The sequence below is a fragment of the Cricetulus griseus genome, chromosome 3 (assembly GCF_003668045.3).
Source record: "Cricetulus griseus strain 17A/GY chromosome 3, alternate assembly CriGri-PICRH-1.0, whole genome shotgun sequence".
NCBI lineage: Eukaryota > Metazoa > Chordata > Mammalia > Rodentia > Cricetidae > Cricetulus > Cricetulus griseus.
In genome coordinates, this window is record NC_048596.1 from 15,045,723 (window position 1) to 15,058,026 (window position 12,304).

Below are 12,304 nucleotides of genomic sequence, written 5' to 3' on the forward strand. Positions count from 1 at the left end.
TCAGATCATCAAGTTCTCCTGCCCAAGTACCCTAATGGCGGCCGCGGGTGGAGTTTTAACCACTGTAAATGCAGGTGACCGGCAGATTAGCCAGGAGAAAGGTACCTGCTGGTTGCTTTGCTGTAATGTATTGTTTACGGGATTAATGTCCCAGTGGCCAAGGGTGTCAGCTGATATTTATTGCTATAAGCTGTCTTAGCTGTTCAGGTTCAGTGGCCAGATCCAGCCACCAGAAACCTGGGCTTTAGAGTGTGGGACGTCACGTGTGTCTGATAGCACACGTATGTGAGACCCAGACTCTGGGCAAGATGCCCTGCAGAGCCCGCCTTGAGTTCTACTCTGTGCTTCTGAGGGAGCTTGCACATGCCTGAAGGTCGAGAGTCCCTGGGAGGGGTGTGTGTCCAGGTATGCTCTAGAGGGGGTTGAAAAGGAGGTCCTGTCTAACAGGCCTGGCATCTGTGAGGAATGTGCTGCCTGCCAGGTGGCTCTGTGTGTGTGTGTGTGTGTGTGTGTGTGTGTGTGTGTGTGTGTGTGTGTGTGTGTGTGTGTGTGTGTGTGTCCCTCTCCAGCCTTCTAAAAGAGAACACTTTCAAGGTCACTGTGCCTTTAAGGCAATCGTCTCCCCTTCCCTCTCTCCCTCTGCATAGTAGGGCTTAAAGCAACAAGAAGCCACTTTTTAAGGTCTCCAATGCCTGGAGTAACACCCACTGCAGAGGGTTGTTTTTCCAAAATGAAATTTAATTTAACCCAAGTGTACACTGTCACACTGTAAACACGCTGGGGCACCAGAAGGGTAGCTCATTGAATTAATGCCCTAGCAAAGGTCAGCCTTTAGAAAAAGCCAAAAATGCTGGAATCTTTCCTGATAGCTCCCCAGTCAAGCCCTGGCCCCGGGCAGGTGTGTTTATTTTTTCAGAGGGAGTTCCTGAGAATGAATCTCAAGTTCAGATGCTGTGACTCCCTCTGGCCCCCTCCTGTGCTCAGAGATCCCCCTCCACCCTCCCAAGAGGTCACCAGCTCTGGCCAGCCAGGTGGGCCCCTGGGGCAACACACTCCCTGGAGTTGGTGGTCAGCAGCCCCCTCCAGCCTGAGCTCTTGGACCTTTCTTGCAACTAACACTGCCTTTCTCTGCCCATTCCCTCAAAGGATGGCATGAACTGGGTCTGCAAAAATGTCAATGCGAAGAAGAAATAAAGTCTGGACCACTGGAGCCGCAGGAGCTGTGGGAGCCGAACCCGGCCCTGAAAAATCGCTGGTTTGCTGTTTCCTGACTGAAGGCTTTCTCATCTGTGCCCAGCCACCGCTGTGTGACGAGAGGGGACAACAGCTTCAGAAGACCCCCCTTCCCAGCTGTAGATTTTAACTGATCTCCAAGGTTCGGTATCGTTTTTCAAATAAAGGAATTATATTATTTCCTCTGCATAATTGGAATAGTATTAAATGTCTCAGAGCACATGGTCAGGGGTGAGCAAGAGCTTGTGCTGCAGTTCAGGCAATTCCAGTGGGCTTTTTGTAAAAAAAAAAAAAAAAAAAAAAAAGAAAAAGAAAAAGAAAAAAAAAAAGAAAAAGAAAAGAAAAGAAGGAGGAAGAAGAAGCCTCGTGTGCTGAGTCCCTTTACTTACTGATCTGTCCCTTCACTCCTGTGGTGGCTGGAAACCATGTGCTTGGCGGTGCTGGGCAGAGATTTGATTTTTTTTTTTTTTTTCTCATCCCCAACTGAGCCTGGGCTTTAGTCTGTCCAGCAGGAGGCTTCTGGGGAGGCAAGGACAGCACTGCAGATGACTAAACCCTCTTGTCAGGTAGGTAAGACGCTGTATGTAATCCCCACTTTGGGGGCAAAAAAAAAAAAAAAATCCTTGCAAACAAGTCACCACAGAAACATGGCTACTCCAGCCCCCCCCCACTCCCCACCCCCTCACCCCTGCCAGCCATGCAGGGAAGCAGATTCTTATGACTTTTGACTGTAATGACATCTGGAATGTAAGAAGAGGTGGGAGGTTTAATTCCAGAAAAATTACAAGGTCCTTAAAAAGCCCTCACATCGAGAGCTCAGGCTAGCGTAAACAGGCTTTCTCCAGCTCAGTGGAGCAGGGAGCTGACTCCAGGTTAGCCGACTTCTCCACTGCAGTCCTACAGAGGGGATTTCTAAAGCTCAGAGAATTCTGTGTTTAAATGATCACAATAGGCCGATGCTATCAGATTTTAAAAATAAATGCAGCTTTGCCATGAACCTGCTCCACTGAGAAAAGCCAGGCGGATCGATTTGAGAAGAGATCAATTTTTACAGTGCTGGCAACGAGGTGGTGTGAGGAGCATCTGCTGCCGCTGAGCTTGGGATGTGATCGCAGGGGTTGTGCCCAGGGAAGCCACTAACCCCTTGCTGGCCTCCTCTCCTTTCCAGAAAAATGTGGTGTTGACTGATAGGGAGGGGTGCAGAAGCCCTCCCCTTCCCCCACTGCTAAAGGAGGATGTTTCCCTGAGCCCTCAGAAATCGCAGCCTCAAACCCCAAAAGCAGGCAGAGCATCGCCTGCCCCTGAATTAAACTCTGTTCTGGGCATGAGCTCAGGGCTTTTCAGAGAATAAATAAGAGACTATCCAAGGCCTGGAAGGTCCAAGGGGGCCAGCTGCCTTCTCATCCTGGGAGGTGGTGCTTTCCAAGCCCACCGTGGTGTGTGAGCTACCAGAAAGTGCCACAGAAGCCCCTGGCCCATGGTACCCAGCTTATTCTGGACTCTGGAGAGGGAGAATCCTGGGCAGTTTGAACGGTGGCCTGTGATGAAAGCCATTAACAGCCTCGGGGAGAGGTGGCTGTAGGTGCAGCAGACAGGCCTGTAAGGGCTTTCGAGACAAAAGAAGATGAGGTTTTTAAACCTCTCAGCTAGTTTTCTCCCACCACCTCTTCCACTGACTTCTGCGGCTCTGGAGGGTGGCAGACAGAGCTGGGAGTCAGAAAAGCCCTTCTCCAGCCTACAGATGGAGCTTTGGCCTTGAGGCTCACTCTTTCCTTCCAAATAGTGCAAGGGGATGTTATCTGAAGGGCTGGTACCTGCTTCGAGGTCTAGTTTTGGAATGCTGCAGCAGGGGACTTCAACTCTAGAAGGGCATGAGCTGTAAAATCTTTTTGGTCTCTTCCCACCTGGTCAAGGGACTCTTCTAAAGAGCCCTCCCTGGCCCAGCCAGCAGGCAGAGCCACTTACCCTGCTCTGATCGAAGCTTCTGTAAATGGCCACATGGCTTCTTAGCTAGAAACACCAGAGACAACTGTGGTTGTCACAGGCTTTTATCTTCCCTGTGAGCCCTGTTGAACCCTCCGGGGGCTCCTGGATAGATGAGAGGAGCCTGGAAAATGCAGAGTTTGAAAGCTCCCATTTGTGAAAACAAAATGCTTGTAAAGTCCCCTTTCCTCTCTGCAGTGCCACCCCTGCCCCCTGTGGCTATGACCAGAGAACAGGGTCTGAAGCTAGGAAGGGGATACCCCGCCCCTGTGCCTCCTCCATCCCAGTGAGCCCTGTTAAGACTTTTGCTCTGCGCACCATTGCTTCTGAATGTGCAGGGGGCGAGGGCTGAGGCCAGAGGGCAGGCAAAGTCCACACTGTATACTCAAACCAGCTGTGGGAAAAACTGGGCCCTCCACCCACCCTCCCTGTGTGGCTGCTTTTGGCTGGATTCCCTTCGCCCAGTGCAATACACCCTTTCCCCTTCGCTCTCCCTTGGTTACTATGGAAACAAGGGTGTCATTGATGTGGGCTGAGCTGGGGAACATGTCGGTGCACAGCTGAAAGTCAGCGATTATGCGGGCGGTTAGCCCTGCCCAGTAGAAAAGTCCACATCCTGAGATGCTGCAGAAGGACAGTCTTGCCATCGCCGTCCTCCTCTGTCCCCTAACTTTGACGATTTCTTTATTCCCCTCCGGACTAAAGTGGTGGCTATTTTTAATGCCACTCCGTGCCCCACCCTCACTGTTGGCCGCTCCTTTTCCGGCCTGGCCTGGAGGGTGACACCGTGTCACTCTCGCCCGGACCCGTGCCTCCATCCTTCTGTAGTGTGCTTTGATTTCTCCTTTTCGGGATGCTTCTTCCTTTATTTTTAGCTCTGCTCTCCATGTGGTTTCAGGGTTCAGTGTGATCCATCGAAAGGTTCTTTTTTTATAGTCCCTTTTGAAAATGATAATCAAAGGAAGGGACGTGGTGTTTGGTCATGTGGAAAGCTCAATGTATAATTTAGACGTCTGTCAAAAATGTGGCAAATAAAATGTAGCTGAAATGAAGGCAGTCTAGATGGGTTGTGTTCTTTGCTGAAGCTCCAATGGGACCCAAGTGACTTTGCCCTTTCAGAGGTCAGCTTTCCTCACGGGCAGGCTGTTTTCAGACAAATGCCTGAGTACCATCGCCAGGTAATGTGGTTACCACCACGGCCGCAGCAGCAGCAGCAGCAGCAAGCCTTAATTATGCACCTCCTGCATAACTAGGAAGCATTAGCCCCACTTTGCAGTTGAAGAAGAAACAGAGGAATTTACCAGGATCACAGTGCCGCTAAGGCTTGTTGGAGCCTGAAACCTGGGTCCCCTGCTGTCTCTGAAGGACAGAAAACAGCAGAACAGCTCACTTCCCAGCATTCCAGCAGCTGCCGCCTCCTCTGCACCAGGTGTCTCCTCCCATAGCACTGCCCCCTGGATTCTCTGTCCCCAAGGTTGCAAGTCCTCTGTCACAGAAGCACAGTTCTTACCTTCCTTTGTTTAGTTAGGTCCAGCCCTGCGGACAGCAAAAGGGAGAGACATCAAGAATGTTAGGGCTACCAGGGACACCTGCAGTCACCTACTGCCTGCTGCCGAGTCCCTTGCAGGAAGCCTCCAGCCTTTGGAAGTTCAGGACTCAAGGCAGCCTAGGCTACCTGAAACCCTATCTCAAAAACTCAGAAGTATGATGGGGACACTGGTGAAAAGTCACGTGTTTGGCAGAGGCTCAGGGCTCTATGTTCTGGAGCCAAATATCTTGTCCTCCCCTTTGTCAGCAAACTCATAGGGGCTTTCCACCCCAAAGGATCCAGCACCTACTGGGTGAGCTGCTGACAGAAAGAGGTAGGAGGGTAGAAAAGGCGTAGGGTGCTATTGTGTTACAGGACATTCAGTTCAAGACTAGTTTTTAATTCACATATACTCCACACCAGACTGATGGAGATTTCACTGCCATTCTGTTAATTTGTCCTTTAACAAACCTGACATTCCTACCGAGGACTAATAAGGCGGTAGGTAGTACAGTGCATGAACACGTATCCTCAGTCAGGCGGTGGTGGCGCACGCCTGTGATCCCAGGCAGAGGCAGGAAGATCTCTGTGAGTTCAAGTCCAGCCTGGGTTACATAGTGAGACTGTCTCAAAAAAAAAAAAAAAAAAAGTCTGGCAACCTGAGCTCATCCCCTGAACCCACATGAGTTACAGAGTTAGAAGGAACAACCTGACACTGAAGATAGATAGCAGACACTTTGTGCCTCGGTTTCTTCTGTGTGAAAGAGGGGATACTCTCCAGGAGGATGCGTACATTAGAGAGTATATTGCAGGTGATATATATGTATTATATCACGAAAAATGGCAAACTTTCCCAGGCCCCCAAGACCTCTGCCCCACCTCCATTCTTTCTCCTGTGTGGTTCTGTGACTCCCATAGCAACACACAAGCAGGTCTGCCAGCAGCCTTCCCTGAGGGGCTGGCAGACCCCCCCCCCAGGCTTCAGGGCCACCCCAGCCACACCTCCTGCAATTAGATTTGTAAGTGGGAACAGACTCCTGTCAGAGGCTCCTGATTGGCTCCAGGCAAAAACACAGTTTAGCGCTCAGTCAAGCTGCATTTTTAGGGCCTCTGTGCCCCCCCATCCCCCTTAATTGCAATCTGTTCTGTAATTTCTTTTTCCAACACTGCAGAACACAGAGAAGCTGCAGCCACCACCAGCAGAGCAGGGAGGAGGGAAAGAGCTCCTGTTCCCTGCAGAGCATCTGCTGGTCCAGCATTTGGTGGATACAGATATGTGTGCTGTGTGTGTGTATAGTCCAGCACTTAGTGGATACAGGTGTGTGTGTGTGTGTGTGTGTGTGTGTGTGTGTGTGTGTGTTCCTGTGTTCCAGCACTTAGTTGATACAGATGTGTGTGTGTGTGTGTGTGTGTGTGTGTGTGTGTGTGTGGTCCAGCACTTAGTGGATACAGGTGTGTGTGTGAGTGTGTGTGTGTGTAATCCAGCACTTAGTAGATGCAGATATGTGTGCTGTGTGTGTGTATGTGTGGCCCACCACTTGGTGGGTATAGATATGTGTGCTGGGGGGCAGGGGTTTCACCATTTGGTGAATACAAATAGAAGCACAGTGTGTGGGTGTATGGGGTCCTGTGTGTGTAAAATGGCCACGGCATGGATGTGTGAAGGTAAGGTAACAGTCTACAACCAGTAACCAGACGTCCATGTATCAGGGTCAGATGAGAAAAAAAATGGTCAAGGTTGTATTCTCTTGTCCCAGAGGATCTCACTAATCTTATTTAACCCTTGCAAGGACACTATTAACCGGACATACTGAGTCACTTGTCCAAGATTTCACAAGATAACATGGGCAGAATTTGAACCCAGGCCTATTGGACTGCTAATCCCCAAATACATTTTTTCTTTTTGATTTTTTATTATTATTATTATGCATACAGTGTTCTGCCTCCATGTATGTCTGTAGTCCAGAAGAGGGCACCAGGTATCGTTACAGATGGTTGTGAGCCACAATATGGTTGCTGGGAATGGAACTCAGGACCTCTGGAAGAGCAGCCAGTGCTCTTAACCTCTGAGCCATTTCTCCAGCCCCTGACTTTTTTTTTTTTAAAGACAGGATCTCACTATGCTATCCTGGCTGGCCTGAAATCCATAGACCAGAGTAGCTTCAAACTCACAGAGATCTTACTGCCTCTGTGTTGGGACTAACCTGGCTCTTTTTGAGACAGGGTTTATCTGTGGAACAACCCTGGCTGTTCTCGAACACAGAGATCCCACTGCCTCTGCCTCCTGAGTGCTGAGTTAAAGGTGTGTGCCCCACCTTTTTAACTTCTAAAGCTGTGATCTTAGAAGCACAGAAAGAGGATGGATGGATGGGAGAGCTGGCTCTTTGGCTAAGAGCACCTGCTGGGCTTGCAGAGCACCCGGGTACACATGGTGCACAGACATATATTCAGGCAAAACATTAATATATGTAAAATACAAACAGTAATTAAAAAATTATTGCTGGACAGTGGTGAGGCACGCCTTTAATTCCAGCACTTGAGAGGCAAAGGCAGGTGGATCTCCAAGTTTGAGACCAGTCACAGTCAGGACTACATAGAGAAACTCTATCTCAAAAAAAAAAAAACAATTTTTTTTTCAAAAGAAAGAACACAGGAATTTACACAAAGAAATATGGAGCTGTTTCTTTTCTTAGTGTGAAGAGCCATGTTCCAGGGACAAAAAGCCCTTGCTAAAGAAATTAAATATTAATGACAGAATTGCAGAGAGCAAATGGGGTGTAGGAGGGGGCAGAAACCTTGGCTGGGGTCCCCGAAGCAGGGGGCTGTTGCCTCCTTGGAGTGATTAGCTGAGCAAACCTTGCTAAGCAGCCATCAATTGCCATGGCTGTCCTGAGTTCCCACATGAGGAGAGCGAAGCTCACAGAGACACATGTGGCTTGGATTTCTGCTGACTCCCGGATTGGAAGCCCTTTTTCTCCATCAGGGCCATCAGTGGCTAGAAGCAGCTGGAGGACAAACCTCCAAGGCAGAGCAAGGTGGGTCAGAGGTGGCCTTACTCTGCCTTTAGACTTCCCCTGGCTGCTGGCTGCTCTTGAGGCCACCTGCACAGATGGCACACAGGAACCATCTCCACCCTTAAAACAAAAGAAAGCAGTTGGGGTCACCTGTGAGCGAGACCTGGCCTAAATCTGTGGCTTCCCTTCTGGACCAGAGTAGGTCTTTGGAACCCCTGAGTCTGTTCTAACTGTTTGGGGGGAGGGCGGGACAGCCTGCAGGGCAGATACACTCTCTCCATACACCTATAGCAGAAGCCTTGTGAGCACTTGTGAAAACTGAAGCCCAAGAGGCCTGTCATCTGTCCCCATCTTCTTCCTATCACCTTTGGACCCATAGTAGACAGCTTTCACACTGGCTAGTCACAAACTGAACATTCACCCTTGGTCATGGCCCAGTGTCTGTCATTAACCCTGCCATTTCACCTCTCCAGCCCCACCTCCATACACTCCTCAGGGCGGGAGCCCACCGACCGCCCTTCTTCAGCCTGACTTGCGCCACAAGGGTCAGAATCATCAAACACCACCAGCACCCACACACACAGCAAGCAGGACCGAGCTGGGGCTTTCCGGTATGGATGGGACTTCCCTTAAGCTCCCGGATGACAGGGCTGAAGCAGTTTTCCTGCCACAGATGGCCTCTTGGACAGGAGGGGCTCAGCTTCGCTTGTCGCCAGTCGCCCATCCTGAAGCCAAAAGACTTAATCCAGTCAACGCTTCCCCTAGGTGCACCGAGCTCCCACAATGGCAGCCCACATTTCCTCCTGACTCACTCATGGGCCCCTCCCACCCTGAGACCTCCAAGAACTGGCAGGGCAGTGAGTTGGGAGAAGAGCAAGTGGGAGGGAGCAGCGTTCATTCAACGGCTGGGATGCTGATCCGGACAGGAGGCGGGGCTTGCACAGCTGCAAGGCAGCCCCCTGCCCTGAATCTGTGAATGGGCACGCCACCCTCCCAAAGTGCTCCTGAGACAGTTGGTCCTAATGAACACTAAGCAGGCAGGGCAGCTGTGTGCGTTATCCACAAGCATGGGGAGGTGTGTGTTTACCCCCACATCCCACCCCACCCTGCAGCTGCTGCCATCTCCTATGCCAGGGGAATGAGTGGGCACCAGAGCCCGGGCTCCTCCACCCCCCCCACACTTCCTAGCCTTCCCTCTCCAACCCACACCCACAGCCTTCACTTGACCCATTTAGAGGCAGAAGTGTGTGTGTGTGTGTGTGTGTGTGTGTGTGTGTGTGAGAGAGAGAGAGAGAGAGAGAGAGAGAGAGAGAGAGAGACAGAGAGAGAGAGAGAGAGAGAGAGAGAGAGAGAGAGAGAGAGAGAGAGAGGATGCACACATCGTTTCCCAGTTGGTGCTTTTGATTCTCTATGAAGCCTCTTGATTGCAGGCACACAATGGCATCTTGCTGCCCTGCTCCCTCAGCGGCTTGGGGCTCTTGTGCTGCCTACTCCCTAGAGCTGAGATTTTTCTGCTGACTCTGGGCCCAGGGCTGGCAAGCGAGGATGAGAAAGCCTGATCCAGGCTTCCACCCTTAACCCTGGTCCTCAGCCCCCACGTCCACACTGGCTTGGACTTCCTTCTGTCTCCCCACTGGCCACCTTCTCCCTGCTGCCTGGCCCCTCTTCCCAGGGGAGGTCAGAGCTATTGTGCAAAAGGCAGTCCCCTGCTCCGAAGCCTCCTCTCCAGGTCTTGCTTAGGACTTTCAACTCAAAACAAACTTTTACCTTTTTTTCCTTTCCTTTTCTTTCTTTTTTTTTCTTTTTTCTTTTCTTTTCTTTCTTTGTGTTTTTTGTTTTTTGTTTTTTGTTTTTTTTGAAGCAGGGTCTCCCTATGTAGCCCAGGCTGGCTTCAAGCTCCCAATCTTCCAGTTGTCATTATGGAAAGTGTTGGATTTATAGGCCCGCACCAACACCCCTGTATCACTTATTCTTTTATAGGCTTTTGACTATGGACTTCATACAGCCCTTGTGTTCTGAATCAGCTCTCCCTGCCCCCACTAGGGCTCCCACACCTGCCCAGAGCGAACCCTCCAGAGGCTGCTGTCCTTCCTTTGTGTCTCCCACATCTCTGCTTTAGGACTGGACTAAGCTCCACCTGCCTAGGAGGTGAGGTCTACACTGGCTTAGCAGCAACTTGACTTTCATGGCCTTATTCACTGAGCAAGTGTCTCATGAGCAGACAGACACAAAGCTCTCATGGCAGCCGCTAATCCTGGCGCTGTTCCCCCACTGCCTGGATGACCTCTGTCATCACCCATGACCTCTGCCCTCCCCCACTCTTTCCAACCACATTCACCCCCACCCCAAACTCTTCCTGAAACGAGCATCTGCCTGAAAGCGTGTGCTCATTTCTTCTGCCTGTGCCGCCATTGCTCCAAATATCTCTGGGTCTTGCCCCCTCACATTCTTGAAGTTTTGTGCTCAGTATCCACCCTCAGGGTGAAGCCCACCCATCTCCCTATGTGAGAACTTCCAGTCCCCCATCTTGCTTTTGTTTTCCTTTGTGGCTTTTGTCACCAACCTATGTTATTTACTGCTTGTCCATCGTTCTTTCCTCACTAGGCTATCAACTCTAAGACGGACAGAGTTCACGTTCAATTGAATTGTTCTAACACTGGAGCGATGCCCAACACCAAAAGGATCTCAGTGGATATTTGCTGCATGATTTACTGAATGAATGAATAAAAAGGCACAGTGCTAGACTCTGAAACATCAAAGATGACTAACATTGCATATTTCCACAGAGAGTCATATCCTATGTTGGAAATGTAAACCCTGCAGCCAGTACCCAGACATGTAAACCACAATTTTGTTGTTGTTGTTGTTTGTTTTAGGGGACAGGGTTTCCTTGTACAGCTCTGGTTGTCCTGGAACTCACTTTGTAGACCAGGCTGGCCTGGAACTCACAGAGACACCCCCAGTCCCACCTCTGCCATGCCTGCTCTACTGAAGAGTACTGAGATTAAAGGCATGCACTACTACTGCCCAGCTTTGTTGCTTGTTCCTTTGTTTTTAATTATGTATGAGCGTGTGCAGAGGCTCTGGCCTGGAGCTAGAGTTACAGACACCTGACAGTTGCTGGGACTTGAATTTGGGTCCTCTGAAGGAACAGTACATGGTCATAACCACTGAGCCATTTTACCCCTGTGAATCACAATTAGAATACCAAGGAAGACAACCACATGCATGGCTAGCCCAAAGGAACACGAACCTATGATTATTTCCAGTGCTTGAAAGCTGGCTAGGTCCGCACCAGCTCTGGCAATTCACAGGCACCATCTCATTACTCCTCCATCCCCCTCTTGTGGAAATAAATGGGCTGGTGAGGCTACACGGAGGAATGAAACTTTGATGCTACACAGAAGGACCTGAAGTCCAAAGCCACCGGGACACGGAACCATGTGGACAGTTGGAAGACTGATCTGATCTGATCCTAAGTTTAGTGGGTAGAACCCAGGGAGCTACAGCTCGCAGGGAGGGTTAGCTGGTGAATCCCCATTAGGCTACAAGCTGTGCGTTTACATTCATGCTACTCCTGTTTGATGCCCTGCAGCAGTGACACATATGGACAATATTTGATACCGACATCCAATTGACAACCAGGCATCCAATGACTCTCTGCCACCCCCCACCCAGGTAAACCAGAAGTCCACTCTTAACTCTCCGTTCTCACTATTCTATTCTGACCTGTAATTTGAGATGATGTCTATGTCACCCCCACTTCCATTCTGTAAGTGGCTCATCATCCAACACATAACCCCTGTCTTGCCTCAGTGTAAATAGTGAAAAGTAACCCAGGGCACAGAGCAGATGGGTTCTCTTTCAAGAAGGACCCAATTACTAAAGATCTAATGCAAGGAGAAGCTGTAAATATCCCCGTTTGCTGCAGCTGAAAGAAATTAAGCACTCAGCAACTAAAGAAAACTGGTCTCCTGTGGAGGAAACAGGCGAAGACCCTCAGTACAGAACTTGGGTGAGTCCACGGCCTGACTGAAAGCAGCCTTGGATTCTCAAAGGCTTCCCTGACCCAGGGAGGGCGATAGCCACAGGCCTACTCTCTGGATTTCTACTTTCACTTTGAAAGGGATGTCTTGGGGCTGCCAGCCATTGGTCTGCCAAGGTGAGCACTTCTGAGATTACTAGAATACACCTTGCCCTGAAGGAGAAGAAAGGTTTATGGGTGCTGCTTGAAGGGAAGGGAACAACATGAGGAAGAAACAAATGTTCTTGGGGCCAGGCCTTTCTGGTTTGGTGTTATTCCTCCCTTTTCACCTTTCAACCCTAACTGCCCCTTCACCACTTCCTGATTTGTTTCCCATTTCCTTTTACCTCTAAAGAAAATTCTAGAATAATAGCTTGGGGGAAGAGGGGGTGGGGGGCAGTTGGAGACAGGGTTTCTCTGTGTAACAGCCCTGGCTGCCCTGAAACTCTCTCTGTAGACTAGACTGGCCTTGAACTCAGAAGTCCTCCTGCCTCTACCTGGACTAAAGGCATATGCCACCAT

At 50.1% G+C, this 12,304-nt stretch overlaps 1 protein-coding gene across 1 annotated transcript in view; it reads left to right on the forward strand.

The window, feature by feature from the left end:
- Nucleotides 1-1,425, forward strand: part of Arl3 (ADP ribosylation factor like GTPase 3) — a 47,738-nt gene extending 46,313 nt beyond the window's left edge. The window contains exon 6 of the mRNA XM_027407116.2: nt 1,147-1,425. Coding sequence (XP_027262917.1) covers nt 1,147-1,194 — 48 coding nt within the window. The 3' untranslated portion in view covers nt 1,195-1,425. The remainder of the gene's footprint in view (nt 1-1,146) is intronic.
- The last annotated feature ends 10,879 nt before the right edge of the window (nt 1,426-12,304 follow it).